Source organism: Amphibalanus amphitrite, unplaced genomic scaffold, assembly GCF_019059575.1.
Source record: "Amphibalanus amphitrite isolate SeventyFive unplaced genomic scaffold, NRLGWU_Aamphi_draft 000194F_arrow, whole genome shotgun sequence".
In the NCBI taxonomy this organism is placed as follows: domain Eukaryota; kingdom Metazoa; phylum Arthropoda; class Thecostraca; order Balanomorpha; family Balanidae; genus Amphibalanus; species Amphibalanus amphitrite.
This window is the reverse complement of record NW_024881689.1, coordinates 1275-21153: the sequence shown is the minus strand read 5'-3', so window position 1 is coordinate 21153 and position 19879 is coordinate 1275. Positions and strand designations below refer to the sequence as shown.

The window sequence follows — 19879 nt, the reverse complement described above, 5'->3', positions numbered from 1 at the left end:
TCCCTCTGACCCCCGGATTAACCAGAGGGGTCCTTAGCAGCGGGGGTCCGCCTTTCTCAAAGAAGGGTGACCTGCCGTTAGACGAAGAGAACCTACCACCTACCTGGTTTGGGGTATTTAGGGAGAGCTAATCCCCTGAGAGTGGCAGCGGTCAACCTAATTGAATCTGCTAATTGAAGGGGTCAGAAACTGGGGCGATAAGCAAAGCGTGGGATGTGTAACGTTTAAACTGTGAGAATCGTTGAATATGAACATTCCCATGGGAAGTTATAGGTTGAGTAGGAACTGAAGATGCTGTGACTTGTACGTAAAGTGGTTGATGCATCCGGAAAGGAGCGAGAGAGAGAGAGAGAGAGAGAGAGAGAGAGAGAGAGAGAGAGAGAGAGAGAGAGAGAGAGAGGGAGAGATAGAGAGAGAGAGGGAGAGAGAGAGAGGGAGAGAGAGATGGAGAGAGAGAGAGAGAGAGAGAGAGAGAGAGAGAGAGAGAGAGAGAGAGAGAGAGAGAGAGAGAGGGAAGATGGAGAGGGAGGAGAGAGGACTAGCTTTGTATCTAAAATCACTACGTGGTTGAAACGGGTAATTAAAAAAGACGGCTTTGTAAGAACCTTTTGTGCGAAAAATATACGCTACACGTCTGAAACACCATATTTATTTACACAAACAGCGTATATTCACAGCGCATTGATCACTTTACACATGTAGGTAGTTATAAGTTACACAATATGATATAGCATTGGTACAGCTGCCCGTGACAGCGCAACCTATATGACAATCAAATTAATTAAAGCGTGATACATGCCTTGGCTTGCTCTGTTCGACGTTTCATTGATAACGACACTTATTAGTTTCGTATTGAGCAATCAGTCATTGATGCCTTATTTTAGGGGTGCAACAATCCCAATACTGACCGTGATCCTCCATATAGACATTAGAGTACCTAATTTACGTTCTAGTGAGTTATCACCAGCAGTACTGAGCTAAAGTAGTCAGAGTACACGGGTTCACACAACATTCCTCCACAATGCCGCTCCGCTTGGTTCTGGAGTCTGAAGAGTGAGCGAGCAGCTTCTGGTGGTAAGGAAAGACCACTGAACTCTAATATATACTGGAAGGAGCATTGGTGACTTGTTTTTGTCTATCGATTTCCGCCATGTTGTGTATACCAGAAATATAAATTGCATGTACGGTAGCAGAGGTGCAGTTTAGTGAGAGGTACACTACTCAAAAGTGCTGCTGCTTCATGCTTGCAGTTTGATTGCAGTGGGCCCTGTTCATGAACCCCGGCGGTCGCTGCGGCCGCTGCGGTCGCTGCGGCCAGCCGGGTTGTTACGTCACAAAAAGGGGCGGGGCTCATGTAGTATGACGAATGTATGATGTCACCTTGCTGCGGCCGCTGCGATCTCTGCGGCCGCAATCCAGCGACCGCCGAGCCGCAAGAAGGTAATTGCACTGAACTTGGCGCACTGAAGTCAAAGTGTAGGCTGTGTTGCCATGGAGACGATGTTGTAAACAAATTCATTCCGTCCAGTGTTGCATGCCATGGTACCTAAAAATTAGATTGATGCTTTAATATGAGATTTAATTTTAGACTTAAGTTATTTGTGCTACGATTTAATGAAAAGAATACCAAAACATTTATGTGACCCACTTACAAAAATACAGAAACACCAGACGGCCTTGAGAAACGCCCTTTTCATCACAGGAATGGAATACATAGATAAAAGAAGCGCGTGGAAACTATTGATTAGTAATCGTCTCAAGCGCGCAATTATCGGAAACTATTTCGGCAGCAGACGTGTTCATGGAACGCTGATTGCGGTCGAGTGGGTGATGACGTTTCAAAAATGGGCGGAGCTTAGAGCCTGCGGCCGGCCGCAGCGGCCGCAGGGTTCATGAACAGGGCCCAACTTTTCAAGACTTTGGTATACACAACATGGCGGAAATCGTTAGACATTCTGGCCCATATACGGCCAAGGCGAGTGCCTCCCCCTGGGAAAGACAGACGTAGAAAAGAGATCACCATCCGATGATCCAGACTTCTGAGACGTATGTTGAGCTGTCGAGGAGAGAAATAGTTGTTTTACTGGCATATATAGATGTTAAGTTTAGTTGTATATATGCCATTTGCTCCTTCATTCACTTTCGTACACAATGACAAAACAGTAGCGTTGCAGCTCTGTATCTTTTCAAAGCTAGAAAATCTGAATGATCACGGAGCGACGAGCAGCACAAGGAGATAGGGCCTTGGTGGAAGCCACTCAGACACTCAACCGTTTTGTGCGGAGCTTAGTAAGTAGAATAAACATGAGTCTTACCGATTCCGGATCGTTTTCCCATGTTGTACTGACACAGCAGCTCCAGGGTATCAGTCAGAGTTGTCCCACAAAAGTGCATGGCGCCCCTCTTCTCCGCAGTCTGCTCAAACGGCTGACGATCCATGGACGAGCCTGCTGATACTGCTGCTAGCAGGACAACCACGATCGTACTAAGATGATACTGGGGAGAGAAGAGTTGAATGGTACGCCATTTATGTTTGACATTTTCTTACAACTTTGTGCATGCAGCCGTTGTTTTAAATACGGACAGGGTCTGCGCCCGAGTGGCAAGCACAATAATTGAACAACGGATGCTTAAGCCCGAGAGGCTATGCGTATGTGACCTACTCCAAGACAAGACCATTCAAGAAATGATTGCCAGTCTTGTAATTGGACACCTCACCCTTATCTTATATGTCCGAAGTTGTCCATTTTCAACCAACTCCTCCCAACTGCCTTACTGCTATTATTAGACATAATCAAGTGACTCTGTAGAAGGATAAAATGCTCTAGAGTTTTGAAATATGCCGTTCGTTTATAAACCTTGAATCCTTTCATTGCGTATTTTCCTGTATCCAAATTTGAAGTGTAGTCTCACCATTTTGGATATTCTTCTAAGCTGTGAAGGAGCTGTTCCCGGTAGGCCAGCTGAGAGCAGAAGACGGCTATCTGGACACCTCTGCCGCCTTTTATGGAGCTGAGAGCTGAGAGCTGAGCTGCCACGGACCGGCAGCGCAGGCGTCCCACGGGTGAATTGTCAGTTCCAACACCCACGTGCTGGTGTCTGCATGACGCAGTGTTCGAGGAAAGGATGCTATTGTTAGTTTATAGCTGTCATCGGCGAAGAGTGCATAGAGGATGGGGTCTAGACGGTCTCACATGAAGCTGACGACTTCGCAATGAATATGTAATGATCCTTTATTTTCTCCCCATGTTTGAGAGTTCCCTTCTTCATCAAACAGTACTTTTTTGCGCGTGCTTATTTGTTAGAGTTTCACCATTCACGCGGGCAGTAATCGCCACGCCATGTGTGGATCGTCCATGATCGTAAATACAAGAAACGAAATATGTACAATACATACGTATGCGGTATGCCTCACAGTATCTGATTGTATTATCATGCTTTATCTGATTGTTCGCCTGCTTCATTAACGACTTACCTGACTGCGTGAAAACTGATTGTGTGCTATTCGCCGACGATGTCAAGCTGTATGGCAAGGTAGACTGTCCTGCTGATGCGGACTTCTTACAGCGGCAGTTGGACAGTTTGCATCGTTGGTCTACACTATGGAGACTCACACTAAACCCGGCCAAGTGTTAAGTGTTAACGTTAACACTTCGGCATGCTCCAGCTGTCGGTGTGTACACTGTGGGAGGCGAGCAGTTGGAGAGAGTTGGTGTGATGCGAGACCTGGGTGTGTACCTTGATGAGAAGCTAACATTTGGTGAACATGTAGATGTTACTGTTCGTAAGGCTAACAGGGCGCTAGGCGTGCTCATGCGATCATTCCAAACTGGCAAGCGTGGCAGGTCACTCCGTGAGTGCAATGTAAAGGCTGTGCTGGCTTCATACTGCGCAAATGTTCGTTCCATTCTCGAGTTCGCAGGCGTGGTGTGGGGAGGGGCGGCAGAGACGCACATGAAACGCATTGAGCGCGTTCAGCATAAGTTTTTGATGTGGCTGAGCGGTAGATGTCGAGACACAGACGTGTCCTTTGAGTACGACGCCCTGATGAAGCGCTTCCACATGGCCCCCCTCGCAGCGCGGCGTGAACAGCATGACATCATGTTCATCCGCAACATTCACCGTCATGCTGTGGACTCGTCATACCTGTTGGAACAGTTTCCGCTGGCAGTGCCTCCTCGCCCGCTCCGGAATAGGACGCTGTTCCATGTGCCGTATGCTCGGGTCAACACGGTCATAAATAGTCCATTCTGTCGCTTGCCGAAGCTTTGTAACGCGTTTCTCGACCGAAACTTTGACATATGGAACCACAGCGCTCTGAACTTCAAAAAGCATGTGATCACCTATGTGCGCGAGAAGTAGACCAACAGAGGTGTGTTTGTGTCGATATTGTGTCTGTTTTGCATTGTTATTCACCTTGCTGCGTTTGTGTGTTTTTATTCTGATGACTTTGTCTATAAATGGGTCATCTTACCCGTGGATGATATGCTAAATAAACTAAACTAAACTAAACTACGAAGAAAGAATATCCTACCTTCTTTACGGGCACCTTCTCTCGAGTTAATGGCCATCGCTTCAGTTATATGTGATGAGCTAAGAACGGTGACAACATATCCTTACTCTTCACTGATATATTTCATATCTTTGGATCTGTTCTCTATGTATCTATGCCCTTATACATCACTTATACAACGGAGTGACATTTATCTACGACGCAAGCACTATACAAGATTAATCACAGTTCCTTTCTATGAATGCACGCGCAGTACAGTGTGTACTTGCACGCTCATTTCTACACGCTGTTCACAAGCAGCTCTCAAACTAAACACGTCAATCACGCTTAACCCGCTTCGATTCCGGCTCGGCACTCGACGGTTTGGCCTTCCTCCCACACACACACCGACAGCAGCACTTCACCATGGCGACCAGCAGCTTCAGCGTCAGCAGCAGCACAGCCAGCAGGAAGGCCAGCACGTCCAGCGAGTAGTACTGGAAGAAGTTGAGCTCGGCGCCGACGGAGCGCAGGTGCGGCGCGCCGCCGTGCCGGATTACGTGCTCCACCCAGTGGACGGCCAGGTCACGGGGCGGCACTGGCTGTGAGCGTAGGAGCTGCTGCCGGTACCGGGCGGCCGAGAGGTGCTCCTCGGACAGGGCCGCTTCCACCGCCGCCTCGAGATCCTCCCAGGTCAGCCCGTCCCAGCGGAGGACCTTAGCGACTCCGAGACGGGCGGCCTGCGCGGCGTTGGCGTGCTGATCGACAGACACAGGTAGCATGACCATGGGCACGCCGTGGCAGACGGACTCCACCAGACTAGCGTAGCCGCCGTGGGAGATGAAGAGACGACACTTCCCGCTGGCCAGGAGATCCTGCTGCGGCAGCCACTTGGAGGGGAGCACGTTCGAGGGGATGCCCGCGCGGTCCGTGGTGTCCCACTTGAGCAGGACCTTGTAGGGCAGTCGCTCCAGCGCGGCCAGGATCTCGGACTTTTGAGAGGCAGACATGTCCTTGGGTCGGGCCACCGAGCCCATGCTAAACAGGACGAACTCCGAGTCACCGAGGAAGCTCCTCAGCTCCTTCGGCAGCGGTCGGCCCTTCGTGCAGTGCATGCCAGCTATCTCAACAGCGTTTGGCAGCAGGGGTTTCGGGTAGTTGATCGCTGGATTACTGTTGATCATGATCAGACTGGCGTTCCTCTCTATCTCCAGAGCAGGAGGCATCACGCCTTTGCCGAATTTCTCGGCGACGAGACGGTCACAGTACCAGCCGTAGACCTGCCGAAATACTTCCATCGAGACATGTTCGAGGACGTTCTTCGTTCTTTGCAGAAATGTCATTTCTCCCGGGGAGGTTATGGTGAAAATGTTCGGATGCAGGGAGGGAAGAGTGGGATTGCCAAGAGGGCTTGTGTACGTTGGAAGATAAGGAACTGAAGTCAAAAGAATAAACGGCGTTTTCAACACCAAAGGAACAAAGTAAAGCGAGTACGAATAGAAACCAAAAACGACTAGATCGTATTTCTCCTTCAGAATCTCATCGAGCTCCTTGCTCGCCAGGGCCGCACGAGGTCCATCCGACATGAAGGTCTGAATCTGTTTGAATCCGGCCTGTATGCCCTGTTCATTCATCTTGAACATGTTGGGGTACTTGTCATCGGTGGCCGCCTCGGCCAGGGCGTCGGGCACGACCTCGCGAATCCCCTTGACCGATGACGACGGCTTGAAGGCGCTGAAGAAGACCACCTGGTGGCCGCGCTCGGCCAGCGCCGAGGCCAGCCCGTGGAGGACGTTCCTCTGGGATTTGCCGCCGGTGGGTGCCAGGATCAGCACGCGGTACCCCTCGGTGGTGACTGCCGCCAGCGCCAGGAGCAACAGCAGACGACACGCCAGCGCCTGAGAAAACACAGGACAGCGCTCAGTGTTAGATGTGTGGGTAGATCGATCGCGCAGAAGATGTGGGAGTTCGGGAGGAACGCTCTGAGGACCATTCCGCAACAAAGTGTCAGTTTGACGGCTGTCATCATTGCATAAGACTGAGGTGCCCCAAAATCGAGAGAAAAAACTTTGCGTGATAGCAGTAGAAGAATACATCCAGCACAACTCCATTTATAAAGAAGAAAAACATTGGTCGTCAATTACCCGAGTCAGCAGTAGACTGCTGCGAAACTTTACATCAATGACTGCTGCGAAGCGTTGCATCAGTAATCGATAATATACTTTTAAAGCACTGAATAGAGCCTACTGAATTTGTCTTCGAATATCAGCTTACCGGAGTGTATCCAATAGCCATATTGGAGACCAATTCACTCCAAAATCAGCCTTTTGGCTACTTAGTTCCACTCGACGCGCAAAACGTCACTTGCTACACTCGGAGCACCATACCGGCGACTGCACAGCAGAGTTATCGACTGTCCCATGTCACTGTCCCTGAGCGACCTTGGACGGAGCGTGGCTTTGCCCGGGCCGGTAGGACCCATCTAGCGAATTGGGCGCTCATTGACACTGAGGTGTATTTATGTTTCTGCGCTGCTGGCTGTGAGTCAGTGATTCCAAACTAGTGATGCAAATTTTCGGGGCAACGTTGGTGGTGCAAAATATGACTTGATCTCGCCGCCTAGGTTCAAATGCCGTCCATGTGAGAAAACGATTTTGTTGACCCGTGCTGAGGCTTAGAAACGGTGGCGTATTCGGCATTCGCTCCCTAAGCACACTCAGATAGCTAGATTGCGACCTATCACTCTTATTTGCGTACGGCGATGGTATGACTGGATTAATTCATCAACGAAACTAAACGGATGTTACCACATGCATGTCAGGTACAGCATTTCCTACTTACTGGGTTAGTACCATTTTGAGACGGCGGCAGGGCTCTTGAGCTCTAATTCTTAAACATATCGGACATATATACCTACCAGGCATCGATAACTTGGCTAAGCAAGGTAAACTTATGAGCAACTGCCATCACCTCAGCACTCAGCGTCACATTTTGATGAGCTATCATAACTAAATTGGCTAATGGCTATGAAACATTCAAACTGCTCGCATTCTCAGCAAGCCTTATATAACAGGGGTGCAATAGGCTAACACAGAACACAAACAATAACCCAGTGAAAGCGTAACAATATTCACCGTACCATCTTAGCTGCCCGTTTTGATGCGACCACTCCACCCACTTCTATTCACTGAACGTCGCCCCAGCTCAAACGGCGCTCACTGAACGGCTCCAGCTCAGATACGCATGCGTGCTGAGTCGGCACTCACACATAGTCGAAAGTGGTCGCCGATAACAGGTATCGGCGTCTTATCTGCCTCGTTTGGTTAGCATGGCCTTGGTCACCGAGTGTCGTAAAGGAGGGGGAGGGGTCACAGGGCAATGTCCGCGAACATGAGACCCAATTTTATTGTAACGCCTGTGAGAATGAATGGGAAAAGAAGATAATTTTTGGGGATAGCTTCGATTAATCCAGGCTAGGTCATTTAAAGGCTTGAGAAGAAAATAACGCGATTTTCAATGGCCAACTATGCATAGCGCAGAGTGCATACAGCGGCCCTTACACTAAGGAAAATAAAAAGGCGGTATGACAAAGGCAGTTATCCGTAGCTCGTACAAGTTTCTTCTACTTTCCACTAAGTTCACGCAGGGCTGCGTTGACCTACATGTCCTGTAATGGACACGCATTACAACATAACTCGCATACCTACTAGGCTCAAAACAATAATGAAAAAGGTAAGGTCGTGTTTGATGGAGTTCAGTAACTGCAAAAGCGCAAAAGGATTTTATAAATGAAGTATATCGCGTGCTAACAAGGCGGAGCGATTTAGTTTCGAAACCATCATTTAGTTTATCTAGCTGAGATTTCGCCCATTTCTTCATCAACCGTCTTGCGAGAGCTCCAAGAGAGCTTCAAGAAGCAAGACCTCCTTCAATTTTGACCTGATCCGGGGTATGCCATGGAAATTTCCATATAGACCCGTTCCCACGATAGTTGAATGTTACACATCTCGAGCTTTGCTTATCGCCCGAGTTTCTGACCCCTTCAATTAGCAGATTCAATTAGGTTGACCGCTGCCACTCTCAGGGGATTAGCGACCCCAAAACTCCCCCAAACCAGGTAGGTAGTGCAGACCCTTCCGTCTACCGGTCGGTCACCCTCCTTTGAGAAAGGCGGAACCCCGCTGATAAGGACCCCTCTGGTTAATCTGGGGGTCAGAGGGGAGGGATGCAGAGCGGTAGAAAATGCCGTATAAAATGTGGAGCACCGTCAGTGAAGACGGTGCTGCCGACCGAGCTGAACGTGCTGAAGGAGCTGGACGAGTCCGTGAACGTGTTGTCTGTGAATGAAGGATGGCAGACATGGTGGACGACTTTTATCACCGCGAGGTGGACCTCGAGGAACTGGAACAGGTAAGCATCGCTATATGTGTTCAAAGTGTTGTTATTGTAACATAAACTTCACCTTTTTAACATTTATTTCTGATAATTTAAATGAATTGAGGTGGGATGTCTGACGTTGATGTACTTTTTTGGTGGTATTTTATCCGAAATTTTGATTGTTGAAGGTCTATCTGATAGAATCGGGAGACGTGGCAATCTGTGAATTCGTTCTAATTATAATAGCTATCTATCGTTTAAAATTTCCCGAATATCAGAGCACTGACACCATGCTAACCGGCGTGTCTATCGTGTTTGTTTGCAGTTTGTCCGTCATATGAGAGGGGAGGAGCCGGCTTTCATCTACCACCAGATTCCACCGCCGCAAATTGCACCACCTCTGCGGCCAGGTAAGGAGACATTCACCGAAATAATTCATCGTCAAAGGCGACAGAGCTTAATCGCACTGATGGTCACTGAAATAATGATATTCTTGGCTTGAACTGATGCCAACAGATGTTACCATTCCCTATATCGGGTTGATCGCTTGGTTTTCCATGCGTTCATATTTCATATAATACGCAACAATGTACAAACCCATTGTCGTCTTCCATTTATTCTTATTCCATTTTATGCGATTTTTCGCTTTGCACATCTTTAGTGGGTGAATGGGTTGTTCCCAAATGTTTGGAAAGCAATTCATGTTCCCATTAAGCCGTTTTTGCCGATTGAAGAGGGGTACGTCGCTGTAAATCATCTCTGGCTAAACACTAACTCTCTATCTCTCTGTTCTTCCAGCCGCCGCCCGGGACAACCACCAGGCTGAAGGAGAGGTTGACTCTGACGAGGAACAGCTGGCTGTCCGCGTCCAGAGGAACATCCGTCAGATGGTGCGCGACCTGAGGAAGAGGAGGAGGAGAGAGGAACGGGAGCAACGGAGAAAGCAGAGGAGCAGGCGGAGAGAGCAGGAGCGAGTCGCCCGGGAGAGCCGGCGAGTCGACTCTCTGGTGGACAGAGTGGCAGCGGACGGCCGGCTGACTCGGCTGAGACACAACGTGCCTCTGCTGAGACAAGTCCGGCTCCGGGAGACGGTCAAGATCGCCCACAAAATCAAGGTCAGTACTAATTGCGCGCCAAAGTCATACTTTCAACAAATATCTGTCAAGGTCTCAGCTAAGTTATGCATATTTATTTTCTTGATTCATGCAAAAGATTGTGAACAAATTGGTACTCATATAATCATTGCTGCTTTTCTCATTTGCTCATTATCTTAATTTTCAATTCACAACTGTTTTTGTGAATCTAAAATATTTCTAAAGTTCTTTGCACATAGAACTATGTAGCATCCAGCATTGTGTATGGTGGCATATTTTCACATCTTCTGACAACTCGTTTCTGTTTTGTTACAGAGTCGAAGACAGCAGCAGCAGTAGCTCCCGGCCATCTCCATCGAAGAGATGGCCAGCCGTCGCCGAGGGCCCCCTCTGGAGCTCGCGGTGGCATACTGTGCACGGTGAAAGTGTTCGTTTTAGGGCGCTGGTTCCACAGCCATATATCCTCTTTGTTGAGGACCCAACCGAGAGAATGGTGTATTACTGTATTGTGATGTATTTTTACTCTGGTTGTTTTATATCGTGACATTGATGCAATAAATGTGCATGTGAAGTGACATATTTATTTGGAGCTGTGTAGAATTGAATGAAGAAAAGGATGACGAAAAGGATGGGGAACGGAGGGCTAAAGGGGAGCTGAGGATGGAAAATGGAAAACGGTTTGGGGATATAATGCATGGGACGAAACAGGGATCACGGGCTGGGAACAGCACGTGAAACGAGAGGCACTGTTTATAATTTTATGAAGGAAACAAGAAGGTATGTGAAACACGGTGAGGGACGAAGGGAAGAGAAAACGGAGAGAGGGTAATTGAAAGAGGGAGAGATATAAAGAGAGAGATAGAGAGAAAGAGTGAGGGCTGAGGGCAGATACACACGGCGATTTTGTCGACAAATAATTATGGTGGCTGTGCAAGGTCTCTTTGCTCAAAAACGTTGAACTCTGCAATCATAACAGTCATGTTTATTATAAAAAGGTGCGACGTTCAATCGGGCGGAATATCTCTCTTTGTGTTCAGCACAGCCAGTATGGAACAATGCAATGCTAACTGAAATACACATTCTGCCTGCTTTTCGTTGATCTATAATTAGGAATGGTGTCTTTTCGATAATGACATAAGTTCCTCGAACACCGAACCATGCAGACACCAGCCCGTGGGTGTTGGAACTGACAATCCGCCTTGGGACGCCTGCGCTGCCGGTCCGTGGCAGCTCAGCTCTCAGCTCTCAGCTCCATATAAGGCGGCAGAGGTGTCCCAGGTAGCCGTCTTCTGTTTGCAGCTGCCAACCAGAGAGCAAGTGTCTCCATCAAGTGTAGTTTGTACATAAAATGCTAATTTTGTTTTAAGTCTTTTCAGCCTAAGGCTTCTGTTAAAAATAATGCAGGAAAAAATTGAGACACATCGGTCGTAACAATAAACATTTTACTTATTCGGTTCTGCTACAAGGACCTATATATGTAGGTTCTGCTATTATGAATTGACTTGGTCGCACATGAATGCAAATGCAAATTCTTAATACTCGTATATTTTGACTATACATTTGGTTGAACTGACCATACGTGCTGTTTTAAGCATCCTCGTTACTAAAAGGTACAGTAGGTCTACAAAATAAGTCCTCGCCGTATGCGGGTCACCAGTGGGCAGTAAAGCGCCTGACCGCTACTCGGGCGCCACTTGCCCGCATACGGAGAGGACTTATTTTGTAGACCTACTGTACGTTGTGAAAGCTAACGGCAAATACTCTCTCACAGATTATGCATATCTACGTGACAGTTCTGGTGTTCCTGGCGGTCGTTTCGACAAACGTCGCTTCAGGTCATAAGGCATTTGAACAGACTGCGGAAAAGAGGGGCGCCATGCACTTTTGTGGGACATTTCTGACCGATACCCTGGAGCTGCTGTGTCAGTACAACATGGGAAAACGATCCAGAATCGGTAAGAATACTAAATGTCATAATCCAACCATCGGACAAAGATGATTGTTAGTTTTGAAATGATAATTTAGTCACTTGTGCTATACTTGTGAGGCTGTGTATTTTAAGTGCGCTTTGTAAGCTGAGTTGGCTGTCTCATGTGCCCATTGTGTGACTAAATATGATTTTCTTTCCCTCAGCAACTCGGCAAATGCCGCAGATGGCGAAGTTCTCAGATGAAGGTCCGCTTCTCTCGTCTTCCGCTTCCAGCGCTGTCTACCAAAAGCAGTCGACTTTTCCTACAGACTCCAGGACCAAGCGGAGCGGCATTGTGGAAGAATGCTGTGTGAACCCGTGTACCCTGACCACACTAGCACAATACTGCTGGTGATAACGGCTTAGGCTATTTCAGATTTTTCATAACAGAAATGAGACCGATCAGCATTCCAAAAAAGTATCGGGTGTACCTAAGTGGCCTACTCTATAAGATGTGAGCAGGGTTGTATACCAATCAAGTCGATTGAATTGATTGATTTGATTCAACGCGTATTTTGAGTTGATTGGATTGAGTCGATTGACTTTTCGAGATGACTGGTTGACTGACTCGTTTGACTTTAGCGACTGGTTGACTGATTTGATTCCCGAAAATTAGAGTGACTCGTATGATTGAGTCAATTGAATAGAAAGTTCAAATAAGTTTTAGTTGACGAAAAATAATGACACCAATTGATGACATCAAAGATCACAAAACTACACTGAAAACTGCTTGTCATCACAACTGCAATATGGGGTAGATGGCCAAATAAAGAACAGGGCCTAAACATGAACAGCCAACTTTGACTTTCAACTGCAATAACTGCTCCAATCCTGGTGATAGAACCTGGCGATGCACCTACCTACCTTTCTGCACTCAGCAGGAAACGTTTTTTTTTTTTAATCCAGATGATAAAGTGCAAGGCCCTATATACTATAATTAAGTGTGATTAATTAATAATTCACATCTCCACATCTCCTCAGAAACAACCTACTGAACTCTATAAATATCTGAAACCCATTATAGAGTTCAGTGCTGAAACCCCTACAAAAATAACTGAAACAAAAGCGCCGTTTTCGTCTCGCTAATTATCAATAGCTTATTTGCTGCATTGTTTAATTTGCAGCAGAACGTTTGTTGATCCTTTTCTCCTGAGAGCCTAAGCATAACATATTTAATCTATTTCATTTTCCTTAAAATATTTTACCGAATATTATTAAGTGGTTTTATTTCAAATGAAATAATAATTAAAACGAAATTGGTGTTGTACATGACCGATTTATTTTATGATGATCTACCATACTACATGATAATCAATGACGTCATCTTACCAAAAAATCAAAAGACGTAGAATAAGGATTTATAAAAGCTTAGCATACTTATTGGCAAAACGTTTTCTTTGTTTTTTCGCAGTCGCACCGTGCCGTTTTCGCGTTTTAATTTTCCTTGAATTCCTACTTCCTTTGTCCTTAACTTATCCTGTGGTTCCAGAGTCCCTGTCCTCTCCATTTCTTTTTAAATATATATTTTAATGCTCATCCCTCTCCCCCAGTCCTAACAGTTTCAAATTGTATTGCAATAAAATGTTTTGAATTCTTCACATATAACCTATCTACCTTCGTTGGTAGGTACTGTTGGTAGCCAGTGACACATCTAGGCAGGTAAGTAGGTACCTACCTGCTTTCCTGCTGTCTTCATAAAGCATACCTAATGAAGTTGTCAAATTTGTAGCACATTTTCAATACTTTCATATGGTGTCTGTGTGGCATGAAACCTAGCTAGGTTCATTATGTTCAGGGTTCAATTCAGAAGAGCTCCGCATAACTCATATAAGAGACAGACAGGGGCTTTACATGGGGTAGATAGATGGCCTGATGACTTAGCTGGAATATGGCCAAAATTAAATTGACAACTTTTAGGTGAAAGGTGGTGATTTGGGTTAAGGGGCGTTTGTTGAAGTCAACTACTGGGTTATTTTGCACCCATTAAATGAAATTTCTGCTCCAATTCTACCCATTGAACCTCAATATCATGATCCACCTGTCCATCACTAGGTATCCTTCCTTATTACATAGAAACTTTGAATGGCATGGCAATTTATAATTTTATATGACAATATTTTTATGTTTCTTCTGTAGGAGGTAGGTAGTAAGGTACACCAGACTGCTATGGACACTTTTCCAAGTTGGTGGGGCAAAAAATCTAATGTATGTCTTGGTTTGAGTCGTTTGATTGAGTTGATTGATTCCTTTCATTGTCGCGTTTGAGTCGATTGAATCAATTCCCGAAAACTGCTCTGACTTGATTGATTTGATTGGTTTCCCAAATTTGTCGTGATTGAATTGATTGCTATTGATTGAGTCGTATACAACCCTGGATGTGAGGATAAACCACATTGGGAAAATCATCGTGTTGCCTAGGAAGTAGGAACGTTATAAAATATTACCAAACAGTGAGTTTTCTTTGTGATCACGTTTAATGTTGGTACTTGGTCATGACGCTCTACCTCAGTGTAAGGATGTGTCCAATGTGTAGTAAAATAATAAATATATCATACACGTCTTAACCAGATTTTAATCTTTGGACTGCTCAGTCGGCGGGTGGGTAGATAGGTCCGGCCCTGAGGCTATGACCTGCCGCAGGGTCCTGTCAGCGGGTGGGCAGATAGGTCCGTCCCTGAGGCAGTGACCTGGAGCAGGGTCAGCGGGTGGGCAGGTCAGAGCCGTGATGCAATATTTGTTGTACAATATGCATTGTCATAGACCTATGTTAGAGGTCCTCTGTATGCATACAGAGGTCTATGGCATTGTGCATGTAGGCAATGTCCTATCTGTGTGAAAACGGATCCGGATCTGAAATGTCGGATCATGATGTCGGCTTTTTTGAAGCATACCTACCTACATACGATGCAGCTCGTATTTGTTTTTTTTTTCGAGATTCAGTTAGACAACATGAATCCGACGACAACTCTACATAGTTTCTGCATTAGCCTTCAAGAAACAACAGTTGGCGCTGTTTAGGCACTGTTTACAACAGCTTTGCTTAGTGCCTCTGACCGGCACACAGCCTCGGCCATTGGCCAATCAGAATTGAGCGGTCAAGGTCGCCCGTAACCAGCGGGCTGAGTGAGCCGAAAGCGTGCCGAGCCGTGGCCACAGAGTCTTGGCCGCTTACCATGAGGCTGAGAAGAGCGTTAAGTCGTTTACTTTAGCGCGATAACTTATAAGCTTCTACACCAACATACATATCCTGAGGCACAGACCTCTCTCTCTCTCTCTCTCTCTCTCTCTCTCTCTCTCTCTCTCTCTCTCTCTCTCTCTCTCTCTCTCTCTCTCTCTCTCTCTCTTTCTCGTACCCACACCCTGTCGAATAAGCTACATCATTGCGTGGTGTAGGTATTGAGGTCGAAATTAACCAATCCCAAGCGTCACAGTATTAACTCAACTGAGGCATTCTACAAGTAGACAGCGTTTGATGTTTCACAGAGTAGGTATATAGATATTAGCCGTTTTCACGACGGCCATCTGGTACACATTTGGTGCACATCTGGTACAGATTAGGTGCAGAATTGGTCAAATCAGGTTCAGTGTGTCTCTTAGCAGCTATCAGCTAGGATTGCACTAATTGCTTATATGCCTGCTTTGTCATATTATCAGAGAGCATCATCGATTAAAACACTGAAATACTTTCATAAAAGGAAGATATTTGCTGTAAAAGAAATTAGGTGCAGATTTGGTCAAATCAGGTGCATTCGCCGGATAGCCCGTCGTGAAAACGGCTACTTGATAATTTGAGAAAACATGGTTGCGTCCTAGCGGGATTGGAAAGGACAGGTTATCTAATCAGACTCAGTAGGGTTGAGTTTCCAATATAGTACCGGTGGGTTTTGTCATTTCTTTATTGAGTTTCTTTGATAGTCTTCCTTTGATACTCGATTTCTTTGATACTCGATGTGACTGACTGTTTGAATATTTGCCTAAGCCAACTCTGATAATTTGTTTACATGATAGGCTCCCGTATGTATGCAAGTACATACATCTGATGCTGATTGCATCCGTCAAAAATACATGAGACGAAAATAAAATCTTTATATATTGTGTAGAGGTCAGTTTTACCAACAGGAAAATAGCCGCCTGCCGGAATTTTTGCCTGAAGACCGCTTCACATACCGTAAGAGCGCTGGGCACGTAGGCGAATAGGGCTTTACCGATTACGCTCCATATTATGCGGAGCGGTCTAAAAATAAAAAGTTCCGGCAGGTGGCTATTTTTCTGTTGGTAAAACTGGCCTCAGAACAATTTTGTACTTGAGCAGTAGAGGCGGAACACCTTCAATTAAGGGGGGGGGGCACTGCCGAATTTTGGTCCCATTCTTTCCATGCAACGCCCATAGGGCTTATGTTAAAATGTCAAAATCAAAGGGGGGCACGGTGCCCCGGTGCCCTCTCCGTTCCGCCGCCTATGTACTTGAGCTTATTGCTCTGCCACCATTGTTATCTTTACCTAATAATCAAGACAAAGTGGACTGTGGAGTTTTGATTTGATTGACCGGATTTTTGAACCAGGCCGAGGGCCGAGGTGAAAAACCAGTAAGGACTAGAGTTGTTTTGAAAACTTATCACCGACTGAGTTTGGTACCTATGTATTTTACTGTATGCCAACGTTAGACTTTGTAGACCGAAGCTCAGCCGACTTTTAAGCGAGGCCATCCCAAAATGTTGGATGGTTGCAAATAGTGATGTCAATTACGGAAAATCGGAATACCGATACCAAACCAAATACCAACCAAAACCGTGGAGAAATACCGAAACCAAACCAACTTGGGAACATGAGGAAAATACCAAATTTTTACCGATTTCTTAGCCTCTTAAACATTAGCAAGGGTTCATGATACCAACAAAATACCAAACACATTAGGATTGAAATACCAAATACCGAGTTGGTATTGGTTTGGTATCGGTATAACAAAAAGTTGGTATCCGATTGACATCTCTAGTTGCAAATTGGTGTAACATTTTGACCGTGGTCACTTTGTTTACCCCAATATATAGCACACGTCTCCGGCTAATGTATTTGAATAGACCAGGCATACAATAAAATGCATACCAAACTCAACCGGTGATAAATTTTCATGACCTTACGGATTTTTGCGCTCGGACTTCGGCCACGTCCAAAAATCGTGTAAGGACCTCGGTCTTGAAATTTATTTACACCGGCGTCGTTCAGCATGATATAAGAGTACCACCACCCGTTCCTAGCTTAACCCACGCCCCGTAGAGGGGGGGGGTTCGAAACGCCCCCCTGTCCTTTTCCGTCGATATCTCCTAAACGGCTGCAGATATCGCCACCAAACTTTCAGGGCCACTTCGGGCATCAATTTTACACATTGTGACCAACTCTTTTTTTTCCAAAGGCTATGATAGGGTGGCCACAAATAACGTCAGAATGGCGTCACGTTCTGCCATTTTCGCCCGAAAAAAAGAGTTTCGCGAGAAGAGCTGTCAGGCCTACAGCTTTGAAGATACAGAAAAATGATCTGATCAAGACATACAAGGTGTAGAATTGACAGGGCTAAAAAACTGCTATCTCTGATTTTGAAAATTTTGAATTTGGACCCTAAAAATCAAAAAAGTTATTTTTGGATGCATTAGCCAAATAATCCAAAACGGTTTTTGAGTTTCGAAAAACCGGAATAGGTACATATGATAGCACCTACCATTTTCTATTTACAAAACAAATTTCAGATGGATATATATTTTTTTTGCCAAGTTATAGCGAAAAAAAACTTTAAAAATGATGACGTCAATTTTTCAAACTCAACGTTTAGCAATTGTAGACCACGTAGGGCAAAACAAAGACCACCATTTGACTCCCCGTGACGAACTGCGTCAAATCGAGACCCATTTTTTGCAAAAATATCAATTTTGAGCTTTGCCCTAATTTCACCTGACCTTGACCTGACCTTCACCAGAACGTAACCTAAGCTGGCCCCAAAGGCTGCCTGGCCCAAACAATCGCATTTGTCATGTAAAATGGACCATAAAACGTGTGTCACACGACACTTTCATATTGTGACCCCCAGTGACCTGACCTCTGTGACCTGACCTGGTATCAGTGACCTCAGATAGCAAAATATGTGTTTGACGAACAATTTACCATCGATGATTTTCAATAATTTACCAATTTACTCGATTTCACAGCTCAATGAAATTTGGTCACAAGGTAGTTCCCCGGTGGGGCTATCGAACGCCGTTTTGAATTTTGAAAATCGGCCGGCAAATTTCCGAGATCATGGGGGGGGGACAAACGCCCCCCCCCCTACGGGTGGTAGGGTCCACCGATAGACCTACGGGGCGCGGTTTAACAAGTAGGCATTTCATCATTTCATCATTCGATAGAGACTAGTTTTTCTCAAGCGTATATTTCAGCTAATATCACAACAATAGAACACCAACATGGGACAGTGTTACAATGGTCATGTGCATTTTACACAGGGTTTCCCAATCAATCATCACATAGGTAGCTATCACAGGCTTAGATCCAGGATCTTGAGGTTAGAGGGTTGCAGTTAGCGTTAGATTTAGACAGTATCATTAATGAGTGTGAAATGTATGCATTTTGCCTACTTTTGTCTATATAAGTGATGAATGTTCAACCTTAGCGAGCATTATGAATAGTTGGTGCTCACATCTATTGACACTTTTGTCAAACTGCCTTCAACTTTGGCTCAGGGTGGCAGTTTTGGCTCAAGGGTCTTAGATGGGATACAGTTACTAAATTGCAAGCTAGTGCCATTATGTACCTACTGTAGCTTGACGTAGTGTGTCTGCTGACGAAACAAATCACAATGCAATGCCTCAACTAGAAATATGTGTGCAATATATTTAAATGGTTAAATTAAGATCATATGGGATAATAGCTTCACAAAAACTAATCACACTTACACCATCAAATAAGTGAAGGATTTTCCGTTCATGAGTTATGTTTTCTTCGTATCTGAGCATAGGACAAAACCTTGACATCATTTCAGGACCTTTACCAGCAGTACTGCGCTAGTGTGCTCAGAGTGCACGGATTCAGGCAGCATTCCTCCACAATGCCGGGACTCCTCTTCGTCCTGGAGTCTGCAGAGTGGTAGAGCTGCGTCTGGTAGTAGGGCATGGTGGAAGCAGACGAGATGGAGAGATGTCCGCCAGAAAATTCCGGCCTCAGCAGATTCTGGCGAGGCGCTGTGGGGACAGACAACAAATCATTGAGCGGATCGGAAAACTGAAAAATCATTCACGTGAACACATCCTGCAGAGCCTTATGATAGCCTGATGTCATTAAATAAGAAGCATAAACTTACCGGTTCCGGATCGTTTTCCCATTCCGGACTCGCACACCATTTCCAGGGCGTCAGCCAGCGAGGGACCGCAGAAGTGCATCGCAGGACCACGCTTGTCGACGGGCCGCTTCCAGCTGCTGGAGCCCGATGCAATGTCCGTGGAAACGGCTCCGAGCAGCACCATGAAGAGGACGTGTCGCAGCTGTGCCTGTGGACGTAGAAAGGCGCCGTGCTAGACATGTCTTGAAAGGGAAAATAAAATATTGATGAAGAGCAACGTAACAATGGACCACACTTATCTCCCTGAAAAAGTCATCGCAAAGTGTGTATTAAGTCTTTTACTAGCAGCAATAGGTTTTTATTTATCGACCTCGACGTGAAAATAAGAGCAGTGCAGAGCTAACAAGAAACATTATACATTTGCATCAAACATATGTTGGTTCCTACCATTGTAGCTTTATCCTTCCTCGATGTGAGGGAGCTGCTTCCTGTAGGCCAGCTGCAAGCAGAAGACGGCTGTGTGGACACCTGGGCCGCCTTATATGGAGCTGAGAGCTGAGAGCTGATCTGCCACGGGCCGGCAGCGCAGGCGTCCGACGCGGGGCGGATTGTCAGTTCCAACG

The 19879-nt window shown here is 45.9% G+C and overlaps 3 protein-coding genes across 4 annotated transcripts; 1 reads left to right on the top strand and 2 right to left on the bottom strand.

The window, feature by feature from the left end:
* Positions 1 to 4615: 4615 nt before the first annotated feature.
* LOC122384599 (UDP-glucosyltransferase 2-like) lies at positions 4616 to 7744 on the bottom strand. Of its 2 annotated transcripts, none has more exons than XM_043372164.1 (2): positions 7632 to 7744; positions 4616 to 6390 (listed from the first exon to the last, which is right to left on the bottom strand). In XM_043372164.1, exons 1-2 carry the CDS (start codon positions 7632 to 7634, stop codon positions 4831 to 4833), a joined length of 1563 nt encoding a protein of 520 aa, XP_043228099.1. In that variant the 5' UTR covers positions 7635 to 7744; the 3' UTR covers positions 4616 to 4830. The 2 variants fall into 2 exon arrangements, with proteins under 2 accessions (XP_043228099.1, XP_043228098.1); XM_043372163.1 differs by lacking the exon at positions 7632 to 7744 and adding an exon at positions 6767 to 6955.
* A 918-nt stretch (positions 7745 to 8662) lies between these two features.
* Positions 8663 to 10500, top strand: LOC122384598 (trichohyalin-like). Its single transcript, XM_043372162.1, has 4 exons — positions 8663 to 8902; positions 9195 to 9279; positions 9668 to 9984; positions 10279 to 10500. The coding sequence occupies exons 1-4, from the start codon at positions 8843 to 8845 to the stop codon at positions 10300 to 10302; spliced, it is 486 nt and encodes a 161-aa protein (XP_043228097.1). The 5' UTR covers positions 8663 to 8842; the 3' UTR covers positions 10303 to 10500.
* A 7834-nt stretch (positions 10501 to 18334) lies between these two features.
* LOC122384597 (bombyxin B-2-like) lies at positions 18335 to 19531 on the bottom strand. Its single transcript, XM_043372161.1, has 2 exons — positions 19278 to 19531; positions 18335 to 19158 (listed from the first exon to the last, which is right to left on the bottom strand). Exons 1-2 carry the CDS (start codon positions 19438 to 19440, stop codon positions 18965 to 18967), a joined length of 357 nt encoding a protein of 118 aa, XP_043228096.1. The 5' UTR covers positions 19441 to 19531; the 3' UTR covers positions 18335 to 18964.
* Positions 19532 to 19879: the final 348 nt, after the last annotated feature.